The 22877-nt window shown below is 45.4% G+C and overlaps 8 protein-coding genes across 8 annotated transcripts; 3 read left to right on the top strand and 5 right to left on the bottom strand.

The window, feature by feature from the left end:
* The first annotated feature begins 311 nt into the window (after window positions 1–311).
* On the top strand, window positions 312–1632 carry V1508DRAFT_425854 (flavoprotein-like protein). The gene has a single exon (XM_066941501.1). The coding sequence runs from the start codon at window positions 580–582 to the stop codon at window positions 1198–1200; it is 621 nt and encodes a 206-aa protein (XP_066793020.1). The 5' UTR covers window positions 312–579; the 3' UTR covers window positions 1201–1632.
* V1508DRAFT_287664 (uncharacterized protein) lies at window positions 1595–3122 on the bottom strand. The gene is made up of 2 exons (XM_066936545.1): window positions 1684–3122; window positions 1595–1604 (listed from the first exon to the last, which is right to left on the bottom strand). Exon 1 carries the CDS (start codon window positions 2906–2908, stop codon window positions 2069–2071), a length of 840 nt encoding a protein of 279 aa, XP_066793021.1. The 5' UTR covers window positions 2909–3122; the 3' UTR covers window positions 1595–1604; window positions 1684–2068.
* A 563-nt stretch (window positions 3123–3685) lies between these two features.
* Window positions 3686–6355, bottom strand: V1508DRAFT_400199 (OPT oligopeptide transporter protein-domain-containing protein; the record flags this gene model as incomplete). Its single annotated transcript, XM_066938313.1, has 2 exons — window positions 3686–5380; window positions 5468–6355. The coding sequence occupies 2 exons, from the start codon at window positions 6353–6355 to the stop codon at window positions 3686–3688; spliced, it is 2583 nt and encodes an 860-aa protein (XP_066793022.1).
* A 3500-nt stretch (window positions 6356–9855) lies between these two features.
* V1508DRAFT_425866 (HNH endonuclease-domain-containing protein) lies at window positions 9856–11187 on the bottom strand. Its single transcript, XM_066941502.1, has 2 exons — window positions 10804–11187; window positions 9856–10756 (listed from the first exon to the last, which is right to left on the bottom strand). Exons 1-2 carry the CDS (start codon window positions 11048–11050, stop codon window positions 10116–10118), a joined length of 888 nt encoding a protein of 295 aa, XP_066793023.1. The 5' UTR covers window positions 11051–11187; the 3' UTR covers window positions 9856–10115.
* Window positions 11188–13536: 2349 nt separating this feature from the next.
* V1508DRAFT_400201 (uncharacterized protein) lies at window positions 13537–14443 on the top strand (the record flags this gene model as incomplete). The annotated part of the gene is made up of 2 exons (XM_066938314.1): window positions 13537–13966; window positions 14037–14443. The coding sequence occupies 2 exons, from the start codon at window positions 13537–13539 to the stop codon at window positions 14441–14443; spliced, it is 837 nt and encodes a 278-aa protein (XP_066793024.1).
* Window positions 14444–17959: 3516 nt separating this feature from the next.
* On the top strand, window positions 17960–18555 carry V1508DRAFT_360741 (uncharacterized protein; the record flags this gene model as incomplete). The annotated part of the gene is made up of 2 exons (XM_066937157.1): window positions 17960–18031; window positions 18079–18555. Coding segments are annotated over 2 exons (549 nt in total), but the record flags the coding sequence as incomplete, so codon positions are not given.
* A 30-nt stretch (window positions 18556–18585) lies between these two features.
* On the bottom strand, window positions 18586–20282 carry V1508DRAFT_458039 (uncharacterized protein). Its single transcript, XM_066942703.1, has 4 exons — window positions 20045–20282; window positions 19672–20004; window positions 19011–19620; window positions 18586–18953 (listed from the first exon to the last, which is right to left on the bottom strand). The coding sequence occupies exons 1-4, from the start codon at window positions 20065–20067 to the stop codon at window positions 18753–18755; spliced, it is 1167 nt and encodes a 388-aa protein (XP_066793026.1). The 5' UTR covers window positions 20068–20282; the 3' UTR covers window positions 18586–18752.
* A 1182-nt stretch (window positions 20283–21464) lies between these two features.
* V1508DRAFT_360736 (uncharacterized protein) lies at window positions 21465–22661 on the bottom strand (the record flags this gene model as incomplete). Its single annotated transcript, XM_066937156.1, has 1 exon — window positions 21465–22661. The coding sequence occupies one exon, from the start codon at window positions 22659–22661 to the stop codon at window positions 21465–21467; it is 1197 nt and encodes a 398-aa protein (XP_066793027.1).
* Between the last annotated feature and the right edge of the window lie 216 nt (window positions 22662–22877).

Raw genomic sequence — 22877 nt, forward strand, 5'->3', positions numbered from 1 at the left:
AATAGCGAATATTATTCGCAGTGGTTGGGACTTGCGAATAACGAATACGAATAATGCCGATTACTGCGAATATTCGTATTCGGAGCAGCCCTACTGACAACAAAAGGTTGAGTCGGTTGACACATGTACAAGGTTCGTCAAGTTGGGTGACTTGATATTCATATGTTGCCCAAAAGATAAGTTGCTGAGTAGCAATGGCTGGGGCCGACAACAAGTCGGGAAATGTATGCAACAATGCGGCTCAGTTGTTAAGTACGAGGTGTCACAGCGTACTCAAGTGTACACAGTGGCATTGGAGTGACATTGAGATGGTGAAGACAACGCATCGGAGAGTATGCGAGACTGACGGCTGATCCCTGTGACGTCATCCTGTCTCGTCTTTGCCGTCCATGGTGTGCTCGCGATTCCTCATCACACACCACGAGATCATCGTCCGTAATTAATGCATCTGAAAATGCGGCGTATAGACATCCAAGGTCTATATAGGTGACCAGAGCGACTTCAAATAATCGTTTCCAAAGGATACCTAATATCAGCACCTAATTGGAAGTCGTTTGCAGCAACTTTCTGCACATTGCAATGCCACTGAAAATCGTTGTGTTTTACGGTTCCGTCCGCTCTGCCCGTGAAGGAATCAAGGCGGCACGGTTCGTCACAAACCGGTGCCGAACTCGCGGGCACGATGTCAGTTTTATCGATCCTGTGGAGTATTCGCTGCCGCTTATCGACAAGATGTACAAGGAATACCGGCCGGGCGAAGTACCCGATGTATTGCAACGCCTGGCGAATCTGATCGTCGCGGCGGACGCCTATATAGTGGTGAGTGGCGAATATAACCATACCGTTCCTCCAGCATTGTCAAACACGCTGGATTACTTCCTGGAGGAATATTTCTGGAAGCCATCCGCCATTGTGTGTTACTCGGCCGGTGCTTACGGCGGAGTGCGTGCTGCAATGACACTGCGCGCAACCCTCGCTGAGATGGGCATGTCCTCCATTCCTTCGTTGTTGCCAATTCCGAAAGTACAGGCGGCGTTCAAGGACGACGGCACACCCACTGACGACGCATGGTTAAGGCGGAGCGACAAGTTTTTCACCGAACTAGAATGGTACGCCAATGCGCTCAAAGCTGCGAGGGAGAAGCCGTGCCAGAGAAGCGAGTGCGACACGATGCTGATAAAGTCCGCGGTGGGCAAATGACCAGGTGGGCACAATAGTTCCTCTCTATAATTCAGCATCGTTCGCTCGATCGGATTCTGTTGGTGACCGCTGCGCGAAGTAAACTTGTAAAATGTTAAGTGTTAATATGCTGTATTTTCTTGTGCTACTATTATCCTATAAGCATGGTTACGGAAGTCGTAGTCCCTGCCGGACCTCTGTACACGACTTCGATGTCACAAATTTGCAGCTTTAAATAACTTTTTTGATGCTCCTGGCACGTTTGTAATAACGACAATCATATTGCGTCTCTGTCAAAGTCAGCGTCCGCTATTGTGCGTTACTCTGCGGGCTCGTTCGGTGGGGTACGCGCGGCAATGACATGAAGTCATCCTGGGCTGATGTTCACGATGAAGTACCGACAGAGAAAATGCTTCAACTGTACACTTAAGCAAACATGACATACACTTTAGCAAACATGACATACACTTTAGCAAACATGACATATAGCAAACCATAACGTACTCATCAAGGAAACCATAACATGATACTGTAACCAAGTAACCTATCAGTGACCTCTGCATAATCTAATTCGATGCCCTGCGTCCGACTTTTTTGTACGTTCAATCGCGGACGGCTGTTTCGAGACTCGAGCCGCGTTCCTCAGTGAAAACGGCATCGTCGATTTCGTCGCTCAGCGTTGTCGAAACTATCCGTCTCCTGCCTTGTCTTGAATGTTGACCAACAATCGCATTTGTAGACTTCTCCACCAAGGTAGTACCAGAAGACTCTAGGTTCTTCTCAGGGTCTTGTCTCTTGCGGTGCCTCTGTCTCTTCTCAGACACAGCTTGATAATCATTGCCCGGGCATTTGATACCATGGATTTTCTCAAGATGATCTGGCAACTCTGTTATTCCCATGGATCCATCATAGTTGCATAGCATATATTCCGTTCCCCGGGCTTCTGAAGAAGGGCAATGTACCTTGACCGGCAAACCGACGCCGTCTGTTGTCTTGGACTTGAAGTGTGAAAGCAAATGAGTGAGCCGGTTATATCGAGAAGTTGGAAGGAAGAGCCTGCCTTTGGATACAAGTCTTCGATCATGAAGACAAAGCACGAGAGGCCGTGTGCCATCATGACAGCTAAGGTAACCATATTCTTTGACAGAATCGAAGGCATGGTCGATGTGGATAGAAAAATGAGGTTCCTCAGCCTTCGTACCAGGTACAACAACCAATCGCACCATTGAACGAATTCCTCGATGATCCCCTCAAAAGGAATCTGGTGCTTCTCCCATGCGTGCGCTCGCCAATCCCAAAGACCTTGCAGAGATACGCTGCACGCTCCAACCCGACAGACACTTTGGTTCTGGGAATGTTTGTATAAATGTGCCGCCCCACTTGCATCGGTGAAGTCTTTCACAAGACATTGACCGAATGGTGGTCTACGAATCCATGCGAAATTCGGCGACTCCTTGAAAGCAGTATCAAGTGCATTCTCAACCATTGCTCGTACATGACCCTTTGCAGCCGTTTGTGCGCGTTGCTTGACATGTGCCAAGCGTGATTGATACTCACACATGCTGGGATTGTTAATTTCCCATTTGTCCCAGGAAACCCCACAGAAACGACAGTCTTTCGTTCCAGAAACAGGCATCAGATGAGGTAGATATCGCGTGAGAGAGTGATTGATGCCGAATAAATGCATCAACAGATTATCGATCTCGTCATGTGAGAGAGATCCCTCCATCACCGGCGAAGATGCCGTCTGCAACTGTAGGTCGGGGGCATTTGTTGATCATGTCCCGTGAAAGCATGACGTGGTGTCGCCTTAAAGTGCTAGGATCCGGTTCATCGGTGTTTGTGATGGCTGCAGGGTATTGATGTCCGTATTCACATACTCTTCGCGACGGGGATCATTGGAGCCATAACAAATAATAGCATGGAAATACAAGGAAAACACCTACTCCAGCCGTCATCAATAAGGTAGCCAAAATTACCACACATAAGGCGAACCAGGTATTCAAGATCACGCTACGTCGCTACTTTGTTTTGTGAGCTGTGGTCGGCACTCTGCAGTGAGCACAATATTCGGTAGGTCAAAGTGTCTCCCAATATTACAAATCCTAACGTTACATTGGCGTACGTCCTCTGTTTCCTCCACGGGCATATTCAGGATCACACACGTCGCTTCCACAAAGTATTCATTTTTTCATGACTACTTGTACTAATCGAATGCTTGGCTCGTATATATACTTCGCGGCACGCACAGTCATGTATTTTCCCAAAATTCAGGGTCCCACCTACTAGCAAGTGTTCTGTCGGCTGTAAAGACATTAAAGGACAACCACAACGCTTCATCGATCGCGTACACTACTCTACTTCGGCGTCTCATGCACTTCACGCTACTATCATTAGCTTATTTAGCTATGGCCTTCCACTGCAATTAATGACTTTGTGTCAAGTGAAAGAGCAAAACTTCTCATGGAACTTGCAAATATTCTTCCCAAAATTCAGTTTCCTACCCTCACTGCCAAGACCCCATTGGCAGGCCAAAGTGTCCCGTTTCCGGCACATCATAAAGCGTCGCAACCATCTTTCCATCTACACCAGCCGATGCTACTTTCGTACCCCACCACTTGAGTTTCTTAGGATGATATTGTAGCGCCAAGAAGATCAAAATGCCGCAGAATGCGACGCCGGCAGATAGCGCGGATGTGAGCACGAAGTTGTACTTTGTCCACCATGCGAGGTACCGGCGACGGATGTAGAACATGAACACAAAGGATGCGTAAAAGCCCGGAGTGTAGTACGAGAGATTATAAGTGCTGCCCCAGCGGGTGAAGCCCGAGATTATCAGAACTGGGTCAACGTACCTTAACACATTCAAGAAGCGCTTGCGGACAGCCCAGAAGATAACAGCCCCGACTGCACCCATCAGGAAGGAATACTTAAGGATTGGATAGAGAACATCAAAGGTGCGGTGAGGGCCAACCACACCGAGAAGGAGGGTGTCGCCATATAAAGTGTGCGGAAATGTGCACACAAAGCGACTAGCTTGAGTGAAACTGCACAAGTCGGGGATAGAAGACATCAGGAATACCGTAGCGCTGTTTGTGGCAAGCACCTGAAGCAGCGTGGCAACCATCTGTGCTCTGAATGCCGCACGCGGAGGCAGTTTCGCATAGTGCGCGAGCTTCTGATCTGAGATGAATGTCTCCGCCTGCTCATCCACATTCCAACCATAGACTCTGCAGAGCATATTCGCGATACCATTTCCTGGGACCATGTATCCTGTAATAATAACTCCCAAGGTATGTAGGCCGATCATATATCCCGTGGACGAAAAGATGATTGCGGTTGGAACCAACAGCACAATACTGAATAAAATGACGACAATGACTCCCCAAACTGGTGTAGTTGTGGGGAACACAGTCAGTGCAATAATTCCGATTGCCAGAGAGATCACGAAAACGACGAGAAACCACCAATCGGGAACCTCGGGATATTTCGACATCATGATCGAGATAGGGTCATTGTACCGGTCATAGTTGGACATCTTGCGGTCTTTCAGACTTTTGATGAAGCCTCTCATTGCCTCACTAATCATTGTCCATTCGTTCAGCATAATGTAGATAAACGCGAACGTGTACAGGGCATAAGATCCTCCAAGATACAATATCTTACCCGCGGAGATATATGGCGGGGAGTATTGGCGGTACCGTTCCGTTACTAACACGTTATTCACTACAACTTGTGAGAGATTGTAGACTTTTCCAGAGTCATCATAGATATTGCTAGTATTCGGAGGAACATAGCCAGAAAACTTGTAGTTGGACCAGTACATCCCGATAATAATTAACCCACCCAAAACCGTTCCCAAATATCTGTTGGCAGTGGCGAAGAAAGGTAGGACGAGGGGGGTCGAGTAGTTGATAACGGACCAATCGAACGTCGTCCATGGATTAAATCCCATACCGATGTTTGAACCACTGACAAATGCCAGTATCTTGTTCTGCGGTGCAATCCAAGTGATCCAGTTGAAAGTGCTCAGTGCGGTGAACAAGTAATTGGGGATGAAAAAGTAAAAGAACGTCAAGATGAACACAATGAAGAAGAATTTGTACTTCGTGATCGTCCATCCGTAGATGCTCCTCTTGGTATCAGGAAGCAAAAGCGTCTTGTTCAGCTGGAGAATAGGAAGAATCGTCGGCCACACTGCCTAAACAAATTGTCAGCGCCAAACTTTGATCGATAAACTAAATATAGAGGAATCCATTAAAGAGAATAAGCACTGCCCTTTCCTTACCTTACTTGGGTACACAACCCATCTACGAAGCAGACCAGCAATACCGAATCCAAAGAATTGTGTAGACAGGTTCATCAATAGCATGAATCCAAATCCAACAAAATCAAGTCCAAAAAACATAGGCAACTTCATGGTAACAGCGTAGCTCATGAAGTTCGAGCCACCCGCACCAACATTAGTCATGATAGTCACGAACATCTGCTCCTTGAATGTCCACGGACCGGGATTCAAGCTGATCTTCCTTCCGAATACGCTAAAGGAGGACTTCGGGAGAATGTGCTCGAATAATCTGCCAGTAGGATAGATCAAGATCTGGAGGACAGTGGAGTTCAAGAATAGCCGAGGCTGCCGAAGATCGAAGAACTGATTGATGAAAGCAGCGCAAAAAACCCAGAAACTTCCGATAATATATGCTCGAAATGTCTCCACAGGGATGGTCGGGTCATCAACAGGCTTGCACACGGCGCGAACTTCAGGATATGGCGAGTGATACTTGATCAAACACGCCTCAAGCCGCATGTCCAATTCGAACGACTCATGGTCCAAACCATAAGCCTCCTCGCCCGCCAGGAGACTCTGGATCTTGTGCAACGACTTTGCAGGAAAGTTAACATCATCTGAATGGTAATCAGCGGCGGCAGTCAAGATATCATATGCCTCTTCGACTCCCATAGTTTCCATTTTGCAGAGTATAAAGTCGGCATCCTCATCGAGAACATCATTCAAATCGTCGGATTCCTGAATACGCTCAAGAATTTTCTCTCGCTCTTCAATATCAATGACGGCAACAATAACGGTTTCCTTCTCATTGAAACCTTTCGAGTCATGGACAGAGACCCTGCCAATATCAGGATTTCTGTGATCGACTTTCTCGAACTCGACGGACATCTACAAAATTTTAGAACGCGAGAGTCAAGTAGAATAACCCAAAAACAAATACCTCGTTATAAAGATTCTTGGCTTCAGCTCAACACACGGGTGTATCGAATGACAGGGTGCACCAAGAAATCGAAGTTGCTTGATTGTTGCTTGGCGAAGTCGAGGAAGTCTCTAAGAATATATATTTCTTGGTGCCATTTGCAAAGGGAGCTCATAATCTGCACTAATCCTTATCTTTCAGTCACGGACGCGGACAGTACCTGTCCAAAAAAAAAAGAATCTAAGAGATAAGGATCTATGCAGATTCCCTCAAAGCCTTTGAAAATCAGTACTGCAATCTGAAACAGAACCACATCTGCAGTGCTCGCTTAACTAGTGGAAGAACAGCTGACTGAAAGTATATCCACAGATCTCATTATGAGTGAGACATCGTTTGTCAATTATAGGCAGACGGAAAAAGCACGGTCACTGATAAGGAATTGGCAAGGAAGAAATTAGTAGCGTTGGATGATCGTAAATGCAATGCAGTGGTTCCAAGGATAAAAAGCCAAGAACTTCTCGCTTGCAGAAACACAGACCAAGCACTTGGGTCTGACACAACGTAATCATATCAGGGTGAGCATTCAATTCGTGCATCCAATAAGGCTTCAACTTTGCAAATTTAACTTAAAGACTGCGAAATTATGCCATTTGCCACGTCTTCCTGTGAGAAACATCTAAGTGATATTTGTAATATATAAGCGGCATTATGCAATCAGTTCAATAGATTAATGGTTTATCAATCATCTACAAGTGCACCCCGGCAACTCATGTCAGTATCCGGCATTTGGACGGCTGATAAGGTATAACCTTAATCTCACATCACTATCTAACTACAGTAGTGCGCAGCCACCTTGACCTGTAAACTATTGGAATGCACGGGCCAGACGCCGCACAATCGAATCCGGCCGGAAGATCGAGATCCGTATGCTTATCATTATACAAAGGAGTGGCACAGAATATTGACTATTCATTGTGAGGCATTCCCGCTGCTAATCTTTAGAATAATTTTAAGATGGACAAGAGCAAGTTAACTGACTGAATTAATTACGTTGGATGTCGGAGTATGTAAGGAACTTAGGAAAAAAAAATATCTTAAGCGTATCTGTTATCCATGATTTCATGGTAAGTCTATAAGGTAAAGCACGCAAAATTTTTGCACTGGCTGCATCTCACCAGGGTTCAGGTATCGTCTGACCCGAATATTCTTATCTACACTCGGCACAGTCTCTCCATTACGCGCCAATTCTCAATAAGAGAAGCGAAGCTCTCTTTTGACTAAGATGTTGCTCCATAGAATATACAAAAATTCCTTCGGCGCAGCACTCAGGTAGTGGTTAGTGCATTGCGCTGTCTGACTGTATCATGCCACCTGGCCCGTGCTGGGTGATCATATCTGGCCCGTGTGCGACAGCCCGGACCTAGTAGCCGCGCACTGCCCCGCAGCTCTAGAGTCAGAAGCCTCAAAACAAATTATGCTTGCAGTTTCCAATCAAATCTGCGGTGCATGGACATGATTACCGATAAGGACCCCAGGTGTATGCTAAATACATCAGCAGTAAACACTATACAGCTAACAATCAGGAATTGTGTAACCATTTCAATTGTCAGCAAGTTTGAACATTTTACAGACAGCTTACCCATGCACTTCTCAATGTATAGAGCAATTTCTTAACCAAGGAATGGGAGATGGAACGTGACGCATATGCGATTTACCCTTCTGTCAAGTTCTAAGAGATGCATCTAATCTCACGAATATAACATTAAGCATGGCTGCGTGTCTTATCGTGATAGTCGAATATTGGTTGAAAATTTCTACCCCGACTTGATTCCGGCCGCACGAGACGGACACACACGGCACCCGAGGCACTTCCAAATCAGATCCGCCCTCTAATTTGAATCTGGAAACCCAGGACTAGCCCCTCGGTACACCAACTGGGTACCCCATGATGAGCCGCACAACCGCAGTACTATAGTCAGCAGATCAATTGCACTCCTTGCGCCCTTTGGCTGGCGCTATCGATGTCACACGCTCCAATTTGAATGGAATTTTATATCCTTTATCGTTTCAAATTGAGGCAGTGAAACTGGTATATGGTTAGCTAACCTTGAACACTTGCCTATGATATTCAATGTGGCAGTTCTGGAAAGGTAGGCAAGCTGGAGTGGTATCTGCCGCTGGCCACACCTCTCGGTGGTTAGGGTTCTCTGCTCTTCATTGTAGTCACGTTTTCGTTAAATTCCTTGGCGATTAAATCTCGCAATGACACTGTGGGCCGATGAAGCAGTACATCCGCATGTAAGTTATTTCTTAATTTTGTGTGTTTGGCTAACCCAGAATGCCAACGCTACTGACGCCCAGGTTACCCCTTATAGGCACGTTTCTGTTGGCGCTGAAATCGGCAGCGTACGTCTTGTCCTGCAAATATTTGTCGCAGATCGTGTTATGTTTCCATGCTGGAATATTTATGCTTTATTGAGTTAAAATCTCCAGATGTTGTGTTTTGCCTAGGGCTGGACACGATACGATATCGGCTTTGCCCAAATAGGGTATCGTCACCCGTCAGAAAAGTCTGCAGATATTATCGCCTAATTTATCGCCCATTGGCGATATAATATCGCAGGATCTTGTATAATTGTGACGATATCGCCAACTGGCTGTGATAACTAACACCGGGATTAATTTGACGCTATTAAAATTAGGGTTTGAGGTTTAAGGAGATGTGCTACAAGAGAATTTATTAAGTATGTTCTATGTAACCCCCATATATATGCTGGGGATATTGGCATGCCACTTAACTTAATATTTTACATTTTAACGGGAAAGCGGTTGAGACTTCAGCTGTTTGGGTCGCGATTTGTCTTACGCCTGTATTATGTTACTGTAGATTAGTATTTGAAGTTTAGCGTATTGGTCTTCAGCTTATGCAGACAACTCATTACACAGCATGTAGTGTCTCACATAGCCATAACTATTGTGAGAATCGGCTGTCTGACTGTCATCGTGCATAGCCTCTAGCAGTTCAAATGCCACAATCAGTCAGCGTCCTGTTGACTACAGGCTGTATGGAATATGCATGACGTAACCAACTTTAACTTTCTAAGTGGGAATTTTTAATACTTAGAAGGATAAATTTGCAAAAAGTCTGAACCCGAGCTGTCTGTGGTGGTCAGCCAAATATTATTCTTGATGTCTCCATTGCGAACGATACTGGGTCTGATATCTAGACTATTTTCGCAACAGATTTGGCAACCTTTATACGTACGCAGGAAGGCTCGGTCCTTCTTCTACGTCAACAGCTGATGGTCGCATATATCGCAAACAGATTTTCATAGAAATGCAAATCAGGGCAGATGGAACTACAGTTTTTCAGCTTGGTTTGCAGAAACTGCTGTGATCACTGTGGCCCAGCCGGGAGTTCCGCAATGTGATATTTAGACGAGCCGGTCAGAAAATAGTCGTTTGCTGCGTCCAACTGTAGTTCGGTCTCTTTCGTATATGGTGCATTTCTTCCTTATCTGTGTATCTCTTACTATTCCGTATTTGCAATCGTCATTACACATGTATATGAAAACACAACGCATCTATATATGAAAAGACAACGTATCAAATTATTTCAAATTTGGAAGAGTCCATAAAACATCAATACCGCTAACTAAGGTATGAGAACAGTTGTCAGTCCCGAGATCCGACAAGGTATACGTGTTCGTATCGGATATCAACCGATAACTAAGGGATAGGAGATACACTATTTAGTCGTGAGAACAATTCGGCCTCCATTCTCTCTGCCGCTCGCGGTCCGCTCAGTATCTCCCCCACCATGTCTGATCCATCTGGAAAATCATACTCCAAAACCGGCTCGCCATTTCCTTTCATATTAGCAAGAACTGCCTGACGGAAGTGCCAACGCAAAAGCTCATCTACTACGCTCCGCTCGTCGTCTGGATTCCTGCAGACAGGATCAAGCGTCCTTCCGTCCAGCCCAAATGTATCTTCCATGAATACTGTAATTTTGTAGTTATCATCTGCATCGATACCGAATCCAAAAGAATCAAATTGTTGATGAATATTGGACTGCATGAGAAGACCATTTTGACAAGAGTTTATACCCGAATCTGTTTCTCCTGACCTAATCGTAATGTACCGTGGGTAATTCAGACTTTTGAAAATTTCTTCATGAGACAACGGGAAAATATGAGTGGCTTCGAAGCCTGACCAATAATTTCTGTGAGCAGCAAGATTGATATTTCCTGTGATCACGCATTTGCCATCCCTTATTCGTACTTCATCCCGAAAACGGCGATCTCGCTTGCTGATGGTACGCGTATATGCTCGTGTGATGCATCGCTCTTCAGTGAGCGATATCGTGCCTAATACTACATTAGTCGACCTATCGTAAGCGATAAAGTAAGATTACCTCCTGGACAATCGCAAACTATGTCATAGAGTCCGGGTTGGAGAGGCTCATCAGTAGCAGTCAGCGGAGCTTCGGCCCCTCTTAGCCACACACTGTAGGGACAATCCGCGCGGATGACCCATGCCACCATTTTGAGGAATTTTCGAATAGTTACAGACGGATTTAAATATAATCCACCAAGAGGCTCATTTGGTCGCCCTCGATCGAAAATGTGGACACTTCGATCGACAGACCTGCTCAGCGACATGTATGGCGCTAATTATTCAACAAAAGATCGAAACGGAATGAATTTGCATAAAGACAGGACGACAGAGTCATTAATCGTTGTAGTCGGCGGCCACGAGCTGCTGAAACTCCAGTACGGAAAGGCATCCATAACCACCATCTGGCCTGGGCCGTCAGGACAGAGCGCGCAAATAGTACCAACCATAACATCACTACTAGGGTAGGGGTTGACGGAGAACAAGTCCATATGTTCGTTATTTATGCCTTTTTTGAAGCAGTTACGATGCACATATGTCCATCGTTTTGTCTTAAGCGCCAGAAATTCTATTTATACTCCAATTGAATTCGGGTTAGGACCCGGATTGAACCTTTCATTTCAACAACCCTGAACCCTTCGATGCGTGATGACATTGAGGACGTAGTTGAGGATTCTAGTCATAATTACGGGTGTCCACGAATAATATTCGTACGAATACGAGTAATTGACGATTTCTTGCTTACTAATGCGAATACGAATAAGTTCACCTTATTCGTAAATTATTCGTAATATTCGTAAATTTTGGCCCTGACCTTGACAATATGAAATCACGCCTCCCTGATCTACCCTCAACAACATCAACTTTCTCATCGTCTCGGCACTCAACGAGTGCCTCCGCAGACCTAGAAGACCTCTTCCTGTGTTGAAAGCCTTTCAACAGCCACCTCAGACGCAGGAATAGCTAAATAATCTCTTCCTGCGGCTGCCATCCGAACTCATCCTTATTCAGTCGCCACCATTCGAAAAGCCAGCCTCTTTCCATAGTCACCCCGTCATTGACCATGACTATCTCACTTAACGGTCAATGTCAGAATAAGACGCGTCGTTCAGTTACTCAATGACGCGTTACTCATTGACGCGTCATGATATGAGTAACGCGTCATGATTGGCTGAATTAAAGTTGACTACGGCGCTAGGGTCGGGGCAAAAATTACGAATAATATTCGTTAATCGTATTCGACGCTCCCAGCCTTATTCGTTGCTAATAACGGAAATTCTGCGAATACGAATAACGAATACTAATAAGGAAAATTTTATTCGTTTAAATAGAATCCGCAATGAGGCGAATCCGAGTTAGCCGCACACCTAAGACCATCTATCAACAACGGACATATATATTATTGCCTATATCCCCCCTAAAGCAGAGAGGAGAGAAGAGCCATTTATATAAATGGGGGTCTGCCCCTGAACGCAACAAGGCATCAAAAGAACCAAAACAAACTTCTACTAAAATAACCACTAAGCGTCTCCATAATATCTACGTGTACGTAACACCATCACCATCGGGAGTGATGGACTTGGAGACGCTTACTTAAAAGCTGGTGTAACTGTGTGAAATTATGACGAGCTCTCCCAGCCTGGGCCACCAGCAATTTTCAGCAAATAATTTAGAATCAAATCAGCGGCTGTTTTTAGAATAATTGCCTACTCGTTGTTTCCCGGCAGCGCCATAGGCTTACTTTTTGTTTTACTTGAGCTGTGACTATATAGTATCTTTTCAGGCCATACAATAACATAATCATACATTATTAAAAATTCGCTCGATCCGGAAAATAAGAGCCCTATGCTAATAGACCGTTAAATCCAAACCAAATAAGACAAAAAGAAAAGGGGAAAAATCATACATCAAAGGAAAAAGACATTCTACAAATTCTACAACAATCGCCAACAATTCTATTGACAAAGTATAGCAGAGAATAAAAATCAATAAAAATTAAATAGACGTAAAATAGAGAAAAGACACTTAGTAGAGCCGTCGCTCTTTTCGGATCTCCTCACTCTAATTCGAGGCCTTGAATCCAGGCCGGCGACAGCATCTGCATATAGGTCAGGCAATCGATTTCTCTTATTTTTTCTTATTTGAAGCCGCACATTGTAATCGACCGCCACGATTCGTAGTAACACTCGCCGAGACTCACAACGGAAGGGAACGAAACGGAGCTTGTGTACCATAAATTTGAATTTGGTTCAGCTCTGCAACTGTAACGACATACCTTGGCAACTTGTCCCGATGAGTAGTAGCTGGGGCCCTGGGATCACCACGAGAGTAGCCGGGAAAGATGGAAGTGGGAGACCGTGCAGCAGCAGCAGCAGCGTTAGAAGACGGAATATTGGGCAGAACGGCTGGATATACGTCATCCATGAGAACGTTAAATTTTTCCTAGAATAACTGCACGTTTGTTGGTCGCGAGACGTATTCTGCATCTGTACGCTGACAAGGCTTCAAAAGACGTACACCAAAACCTTATTGTTGTTTCACCAACCCTCTCGACTGCGTTTCAGGCACGATATTTAGTAGCTCAGCGTTTTCTTGTACCGACCACGACAATCTTGATCTAACCGCGTAACCATCCGCAATATATATATATATAGTCTCAGGAAGGACTGACTGCCTTACTTCCGTCCAGTGAAGCCAACCGAGGCAGATTCAAGTCATTCTCTCTTTTAGTCTTGCATTGCACTGGGACAATATGAATGAGAAGCGTGCACTCGGTTTCGGCGAGGGGAGAGATTCCCATAAGGAAGACCCATCACTCAAGTTGCCAAATTACACTACAAGAGAGTCAGGACAACCTACTTCAGCCACAGCATTTCGTACAACATTTGCCTGCCTGTCAATGCATATGAGAGATCGGATACGCCTGTTGAGATTTCCGGACAAGGATGTCACCCAGATACAGGAAATCATTCGACTTTCCTGGACACGAGGTATCCAGGATACTCGTGTGTATGATGCGGCAAAGGAGATCAAGCTCTACGGAAATCCTTGGAGCCCGTCCTCCTGGAGTGATGAGAAAACGGAAGCACGCCGGCTGATATGTAATATCCTTCATGGTCTCTTCGACATGGGCTGGGTACTGAAAGCATCGGTTGACATAAGTAAGAAGGAGTATGACAAAGGTATGCATGTTGTGGTACCTTAATTCTTGTTGCTGCTATCGAAGAATCCTTGACGACTGACACAATCAAGATACTTTACTATTTCGTTATCAACGGCCCCCGCCGCCACCCTGCATCTGGATGAGCATTTCCTTTGACAAGGACGATCTGCTACACCTGATTGACGCGCCTCATGACCTAGGTCGCCTACTGGTCCAGGCGTACGGTGGAAAGGTTCAAAAGTATCAAATTAACGGATCCGTTTTCGAGATTAAATTCCGAGGATACCCATGGCGTGCAGATGGTACCGAAACTGTCCAAACACGATTGATCCTCTTGACCCTTTTGGAATGCCTCGAGCAGCAAGGCTTCAGTCTTTATGCAGCTATTGACCAGGACAATGGACCTGGTGGAGATTCTCATTCATCGGAAGCTGACACATGGTTTTGTAACCGACAGGCAGATTGGACACCAGGAGCACCTATTTACCACGGCTAGAAAGGACGATTCAGGTGCATTAAAAGCTGGGTTGGTTCAGGGTGAAGGAATTTCCTGCGAGCTGTAATCTCCTTGTCTTTTGGAATCACATCGGACCGAACCAGAAGAATAGACGAGTATCTTCGAGGCAGTCGGCTTACCCTCTTCTTGAACGTGGCAATTTATCTTCGGGCATGTTGATCATTATTAACTTGGAGGAATAGGAGTTGCAGTGCAAATTCACCTATTATTAAAGATATTCACTTCATATCCTCCTGGTTATTTCCGGGAGGCGACAGGGTCACAGACTTTTGCTATGGGATATACAATAACGAATATCACACATGTATTATTCTTGTGAGAGTGGGTGTGATCTCTGAATCTTACCACTCCCTGCTCAATTCTAAGGGAGACCGTAGTTCTGCGAGTCTGATTTTGGGTATTTCATCTGTAAATCTGGTAAAATCTCCTGCCGGAAGAAGAAGAAGAGGGAGAAAGGACGGGGAACTAACGGAAGGAAATATGAGGGCAGGTTAGATTAACAATAAGAGTTGAATGAACCATTCCTTGTCCTATGGAAGAAGCTTCTATGCGTAGAAATGGTTTGGCCAATATGGGAGTATATGGACGACCGATTTTTGAGTGTGATGTCTCACCTGGAAGTGATTCGGTGGGCGAGATCCTCAGTTGCCAACAAGCAGCGAAAAACCTGAACCCGAGCATATAAATATGAAGTAGCATGAAACGTTTTAATGTCGTTTGGGATATATCAAATGGTGTCCAAAACGTCTATGATGTTGACTTTCGAGCCGCACCGACTCATGTCCGATAATGTAAGTCGCAGTTTTGAGAAGGTCACTGTATGAAATTTAGTTGGGTTTTGCATGTCTTGAAATAGGTCTTTCGGGCGTTCAAAATTTGGGATTTAAAATTACTTAGTCGTATCCGAATGTCCGTGGATAATGCGGATATGAATACGTACAAGCCAATATCTGGATATGGATATGGATACGGATACGAATATAGACAATTTACCTGGATCCGAAAAAAGAATATGGATAAGGTAAAATTGGTCCTTGGTATTATCCGTGCAGGTCCCCCCACTCGTTTTTACAGTACCTCTACCTGGAAGAGTCTGCGAAGCTCGCCGGCCCTTCGACCTGAATCAGGTTGTGGCGGCAGTGAAAGCGTGCAACCGGAAGAGTGCTCGCGGGCATGATTGTTATACCGGCGGTATATATTTATCGCGAGTTAATATGTCCTAAACGTTTTGCCAGGATGCGAAGATCCGTATTGAGCAACGGACAAGTACATCTAAGCGAAGAAGACGCCATTGTCAAGGTTGTGGCCTAGACACCTATCGTGGACCATTCAGAGGCAAGCAGGACCATACGTACGAGAGTGCTGCGCACGACGAGCGCGGAAACAGGTGCAAGACGCCTGTGATGGCGGGTATCCGGCTCGCTAGTCTCGCGGGTAAATTTTCTTAGACACCGTTTATAAAGCTTTCTATTCAAAGGTAAGAACAATATAAAGTGACCGTATAACAACAAAAGAGAATACCGAAACGAATATCTTAGGTATCAACTAGCATTCATGGATCCTAAATCCATGCCTGTGACGATGGCTGGCTCGATTGGAATGGATATAAAAAATACAATTACTGCGAGGATACAAGACTGCCTATCATGAGCCATGAAAGCAAGGGGGGTACCCTACTTGGAAGAGGAACACTAAGGCGAAATAAACTCAAAATATCGTCGTTGTGCGGTCGCCTGCATGGATCTTCTGAGTGTATGAATCCCTTATGTCTGAGCTATACTTGAGATTAGTTGATCAGTCGCAGTCCGAATCTGAAGGTCCTAACGATTCGAGTGCAAAGCGACTGCGCATTCAGGGCATCGAAAGCTACGTTAGATGTCTCGCCCATGTGCTCAATCTCATAGTCACCGACATTCTTGCCAGTTTAAAAGCTGGCAATCGTGCCTCAGCAGAGCACGCTTGCGATCTCGTGAATAGCAGCCAAGACATTTGATCACATTCTGCACTCTCTCGGCTTCGAATAATGGCTTTGTGGATATCGAGAACGCCCCAAAGAAAACAACAATGGAAGATTTTGTGCCAGGCTAATAATTTGAAAGCAAAAATGATTGAGTATGACGTGGATACCCGTTGGAACTCCACATATCGGATGATCCGTGACGCGCTCGAAGCTAAGCAGCAAATACGGAATTGGATGGAGCACAATCAAGCTTACTTTCCGCAATTTACTGCCGACGACTGACTACTATTGCGACAAATTGCGGAAGCGAGAGCCGCAGATTAGTCTGGCAATACCTATATATTATGAGTTGCAAGACATGCTGGACGACGCTGCTTCGCGGCAGGGGGAGTCTGGTCTTGATCTAGATATTGCCCAAGCAGTGTCAGCTGGCCTAAAAAAAAATATTATAATTTCATAGACGCGCCGGACGCGTTTTACATTGCCTTAGTGCTTGATCCACGATTTAAAGCACGGCTGCTTGAGAAGGAACTGGGTGCAGAAACTGCTGATAATATTGCTAACATCTTAAAGCAGCGATTACCCCTTGAGCGCGCAGACTCTGTCCACTTCTGGAGAGCCGGCAGTGGTTGGCAACAGTATTGAAGCGCGGGTGTTGCAAAAGGTGCAACCGCACACCGGCAACTGGTCGGATATTGAACATTACTTTAACAGCGCGACCGTGGTGGTAAATGAGTCAGTGACTACTGACAAAAACTGGCTGTTCGAATGGTGGAGGATTCGCCGAAGCGATTCCCGCGGATGGCAGCCGCGGCTAGAGACTATCTAGCGATTCCTTCGTCAGAAGTTGCAGTTGAGAGGTTGTTCAACAGCGGAAGGGATTTGCTGGGCCGACGCAGACGCTCCCTAAGTGCGGACACCATGAGGAAGCTTGTTTTGTTAAGGGATATGTACGGCAACGAGGAATATTTTAAGCGTAATTCTTAAATTATTTTACTTTATATGTGCGAAGCTTGATTGGTTGAGGGATATGTGGCCACGAGGAAGTTTTTTAATGTATTTGTTAAACTATTATATTTTATATGTGCGAATATTGCGAATAATTACGAATAAATGTTTTTTATTCGCATTCGCATTCGTAATGAAACATCCAAATATTCGCATTCGAATTGCGAATATTTTCGTCATTCGTGTCCACCCCTAATCCCACTCGTTTCCTATCGTAAATATAACACACAAGTTTCGCTAATTGACATCCATGTCTAATCTCGCTGGTAGTCTGCGATGTGACTTGCCCTATAAGAAAAAATTCATAAGAAATATATAAAACCCCAAAAAACGAAAGGCAGGAGCCAAGTGAAACTCAACGTCAACTCAATCTCTCCAGTAAACGGCTCAGCATTGATTTTAAGCTCTTGAGTTCGTCAGCGAACTTTATTGACAGCTCGCTGGAACACGTCAACCGTTTTAGACATGGACGAATCGAGGCGTACGTCCACCGGCACCGGCTCTCTTGAGCGACAAGGACGTCTCGATCGCTGTGGCTACGAAGGGCCGCGGCTCCGCTGACGGCTACTGATGTGCCTCTCCAAGGACTCTATGACATAGTTTGCGATTTGCGATTATCCAGGAGGTAATCTTACTTCGTATCGAGTCTTACGATAAATCGACTAAAGTAGCATTAGGCACGATATCGCTCCCTGAAGAGCGATGCATCACACGTGCATATACGCGTAATATCAGCAAGCGAGATCGCCGTTTTCGGGATGAAGTACGAATAAGGGATGGCAAATGCCTGATCACAGGAAATATCAAACTTGCTGCTCACAGAAATTATTGGTCAGGCTTTGATGCCGCTCATATTTTCCCATTGTCTCATGAAGAAATTTTCAACAGTCTGAATTACCCACGGTACATTACGATTAGGTCAGGAGAAACAGATTCGGGGATATACTATTGTCAAATTGGTCTTCTCATGCAGTCCAATGTTCATCAACAATTTGACTCTTTTGGATTCGGTATCGATACAGGTGATAACTACAAAATTACAGTATTCATGGACGACACATTTGGGCTGGACGGAAGGACGCTTGATCCTGTCTGCAGGAATCTGACGACGAGCGGAGCGTAAACAAAATGAAGCAACGAAGAAATTTATATTCTTAGGCATCAATTACCATTCATCCCATACCTGTGACGATGACTGACTCGATTGGCATGGATATTAAAAATGCAGTTACTACGAGGATACAAAACTTCCTACCGTGACAGCCATGAGAAAGAGGGGACACCCTACTTCCCTACTCTTCCCTACTTCGAACAGGACCGTTAAGGCGAAATAAACTCCAGATATCGTTCTTCTGCTGTCGTCTGCAATGATCTTCTGAGTATATCCACATATAAAATTGCATCAAAGGAAAGACTACTGTCAGGGATATTGGCAGCTTTCAAGTCCGGAACAAAATCACTAACTTTAAGGCCAATGGTTTTTGGGAGACGGTTACAAGACCATGCATTCTGAAGTGGCTGCTAAACCAAATTGTGAGCACGGTATGGCCTCCAGAAAATTTCAGTCATATTACTCACGTATCTGACAGGCTGCCTCTTGTTAACTCGCCACACTTCAATGAACACTTCCGTCAAGTCTCCAACCCACTTGTGGTCGCGGTATTCAATAGAACCATAGTAACCTCGTGAGTGATCTCTAATCACAGATTCAGCCATACTGCGACCCATCTTCTCCATTTCTGCCTCTACATCTACGATACTCTCATTAAGAGTACGAGGATTTCGAAACCGTGGTGATTCATCAAGACGTACCAGTACACAGACCTTAACATGTCGCCCTTCGATCCACTGGTCCTTGTTCCGACAAAGTGCAGTATAGTCCTGGCTATACCCGACCTCAATAGCGATCATGATCGTAGTATGGCCACCAAAAGGCGTATACACGATTGCTCCGTCTGCCTGTTTCTTGCTTCTGGCATAGCTGCCATAAATACCCTTGAACGTGGTAGATCCAGCATTGTGAACGCAGCGAACTAAGCTAGCATCTGCTCCATGACTAGACAGATAATCTCGAGCACCGTTCATGAACATCATCCCGAGCTCCAAGGCTGGACCTTCGTGGAGATCGCGTGGGACAGTAACCACAGTAGCTATCTCGGCAGCACTGTCGTATGCCAAATACGGATACCTACAATGGTTAGGTACTGACATGACGAGCAATGCATATCGAAGCGCATACTTCTGATCCTCTGGAATGTTTTCCGCCAACCTCATCTTAGACCAGCAGTCCTCCAATTTTAAATACTGGAAGTAAGGGAGATGGAAATCTAGTCGCTGTTCTGGTGGATTATTCTTCAACAGGTCAATGGCCCTGTCGTAGTCCGAAAGCCCGCCTCTCTCGTTTTTCTGCGGAGACTTATCCATCGACATCGTGACTGTTGTCGTGCTTGATACATCAGTCGGCGACCTAGAGAAATCGGGTGAGCTGTCCAATTTAGAACGCTTCCCGCGATCCACGTCCGACTGATCTCTCTGATCTCTAAGTCCAGGACTGTTCTGAGTGGTCGTCGATCTCGCACGCGAAAAAAGATCGGCGGCGAAAGTTCGTAGACGATCCAGCAACTATTGTGTCCATCGTTTAGAGAACGAATGCAGCGAAATGCACAGAAACTTGTGAAATGAGATATAGTCGTGGATCTTAGAGGTGCTAAGGTATGATTGTGGGGTTGAACATTAATGAGAGCTATCATTGGTTTAGGGCCGTTGTGGATTAAACGCGCAGTTCAGACACCGTGCGTCAGCCACTAATCCGACAAAGTGTAGGTTAGGGATTTGCAGCAATAACAGTTTGATATATATTTGTAGCTAAACAAGTTCAATGTGGTGGCATGGATACGATTTATTGTGGAGTGGGGTACTTTTGTCGGGATTTGCCAGTCGTAGTATGGTGCCTAAAGACTAATCCCAACAAAAGTACCCATTCTACTATAAAGATATGGGGCAAGATAAATCTAAACCCCCTGCCTTACTAAAGCTACAGCCTTCCATTTTAGGCATAGTGCAGTCACGTGTAAAGCTACACGCCTTCCGTTTTAGGCATAGTGTAATCACAGGATGTTAGTAATTATGTCAACCGGTTCAAGTTGCTGGTGGACTATCGACTATGGGCTCAGAATCCTGAAACGATACGACCTCGCAGTCGCCCAGCGACCCATCAGCAGATACCGACCGCTCGACTCGCCGAGTACCGTCTGGGTTTGAGGTTGTCGAGGGTCAACTTCATACTGGTGTTGGCGTAGAACGTGGAAGGGGAAGGGGTAGAGGCAGAGGCAGAGGACGGCCGCGAGGTCGAGGTCTGTCTCATCCGGTAGAGGTCCAAACCGTTGAAGGGGGAACGTTTATGGTGTTTGACGTCAACATATAATATATAGCTTAATTGCAAGGTGTCGTGTTTATGAAGCTTTAAAGATAACAAATGTTGGCACGAAGTAAGAACGACAGGTTAACATTATTTTTACAATCGGGTGATTAAAATAAAAAGGAAGGGGTGTAGCATTAGTAAGGCAGGGGGCGTAGCTTTAGTATTAGGGGGGGGGCGTGTAGATTTATCTTGGGCCATCCAATCCTGGACCACACACATATCTGAATTTAGATGTCCAGGGTAAGGGAGGCTGCTGGCTGGCTCACTGAGCTATTGGCTGACCAGTCGCCCTTCTTGGAAGGAACGCTTCTCCAGTTCTGGATATACACGGGATACAGATTATTTTGGCTGGTTATGGATACCAATACGACAAAACGAAAATAAGCTTCGGATATTATTTATGCCGATTCCTAGGCGGCGACATGTCACAATCATCATCAGTGACTATTATACACATATTCCAAGAGAACCATCATTCGTCTATATCTAGAAAGCAACCATTGGCACCAAAATCATACGACCCTTACGCCACAATGAAACCGGTTACAAGTCCGGAAAAATATATGCCATGCTAACGAAAATTGACCATGATAATCTCATGGGTTCTACTTTCATGCAAATTTCAACTTCAATGCTTTGGGATACTTCGAAAGAACATCCTGATAGGTATACGCCAACATCAAATTCTTGCCCCCTAGCTCGCCGCCTGTTTGGTAATATACAGGTGTTGACTGCGCACCGTAGTTGTACGATATGCCTTCCGGAGTCTCGTATAGGACCTTGTTATCTGTAGTCCATGGTCCCGCTGGCGTCGGGGCTGACAGGACTCGAAACGTATTATCAATCCAATTATTGAAAAAGACGAGCAAGTACTGGTTGTGATACTCCGAATAATAGATGTTCCCAGATGAAAACGGCATTGAGTTGGAAATCACAGCCGCTGCCGCGTTCCGCTCAGAAGCTGACGGCTGAGTCGACGACCATTCCCCAGATGCCGCATCGAAATAACTCCATGTAGATTTGTCCGTGATCTGAGATACCGGAGCGCGCGCGAGGTGCACGTCTTGACGGCTGGAGTATTTGCTATCGAGAGCATACAAATACACAATGCCATCGACAACGACATTAGCGAAAGAGCCGTATGCATACCCATCGCCAGAATAGAAAAACTGCTCCTCGCGGGTAACCGTAAGCTCATTTTTGTCCGGATCTACGTTATACACCGCCATAGTCGTACCCCGGCTAATAGGACCGACACCCGAAGAGTACTGGACGACTTCCCAGAAATGTACCGCAGAAGTATCGCTTACAGCAACACAGTCCGTGTAAGTCCAAATCGCGTACCGGTTGAAGACGTCCTTCGACAGGGTTGCCTCTTCGTCAGTATAAGGAATTGCTGCGAAGACACCGTACGTTGAACTCGCGCTTATATCTCTCAACCATCCAGCATGATTGTAGTCCAGGGCAAGGGCGACCGAGTTACTTGTGAATCCTCTAAACGCTCCTGTGCTGTCGGCCACGATAGTATCACAGAAAAACCAGAACGTCCTGTTCCCTAGTGAGCACGAGCCTCCTCCGTCGCGATCCAACGAGTATTCATTGTTGTAATCCTTTAGTATTCCAAAATCAAGGACATCGTGCACTTCAAAATCTGAGTTCTGAATCTTTCCTGCATCAAATTTCGGTGATGTCTGGTTGTACGGTGTGATGATACTTGGAATCGGGTAGGTTGACGAGGCGACTGGAGTCCCGCGTATACTCCCTGCGTATATGGCAGCTGCCAAAAATATTGTTTTGACGAAAAGCATTATCCACAAGCTGTCAATGGGACATGTACAATGTGTGCAGGGGCGGCTGTTCGTAATCAACAGTAGGAAAGGTGCGTCTTGTCAATCAATTCGGGCAGTGGTCCCTTTATACAATATCAAGCTGCGTATTTAATTAGAAAAAGATGAAACTCATCGGGAGAACATGTCTGGTGCCAGGTAAGACAGCAGCGTATCTACAAGTCCGCAGCAGCTAGC

This window comes from Lipomyces doorenjongii (genome assembly GCF_038497915.1).
Source record: "Lipomyces doorenjongii strain NRRL Y-27504 unplaced genomic scaffold V1508scaffold_88, whole genome shotgun sequence".
NCBI classification, from domain to species: Eukaryota; Fungi; Ascomycota; class Lipomycetes; order Lipomycetales; family Lipomycetaceae; genus Lipomyces; species Lipomyces doorenjongii.

Coding starts and splice junctions, on each gene's coding strand:
- V1508DRAFT_425854 (XM_066941501.1), top strand. CDS start 580: ATGCCACTGAAAATCGTTGTGTTTTACGGTTCCGTCCGCTCTGCCCGT.
- V1508DRAFT_287664 (XM_066936545.1), bottom strand. CDS start 2,908: ATGGAGGGATCTCTCTCACATGACGAGATCGATAATCTGTTGATGCAT.
- V1508DRAFT_425866 (XM_066941502.1), bottom strand. CDS start 11,050: ATGTCGCTGAGCAGGTCTGTCGATCGAAGTGTCCACATTTTCGATCGA. Junction 10,757..10,803: donor AGTTTGCGATTGTCCAGGAG/GTAATCTTACTT, acceptor ATGTAGTATTAG/GCACGATATCGCTCACTGAA.
- V1508DRAFT_458039 (XM_066942703.1), bottom strand. CDS start 20,067: ATGGACACAATAGTTGCTGGATC. Junction 20,005..20,044: donor GACACAATAGTTGCTGGATC/GTCTACGAACTT, acceptor TTCGCGTGCGAG/ATCGACGACCACTCAGAACA. Junction 18,954..19,010: donor AGAGGCAGCCTGTCAGATAC/GTGAGTAATATG, acceptor AATTTGGTTTAG/CAGCCACTTCAGAATGCATG.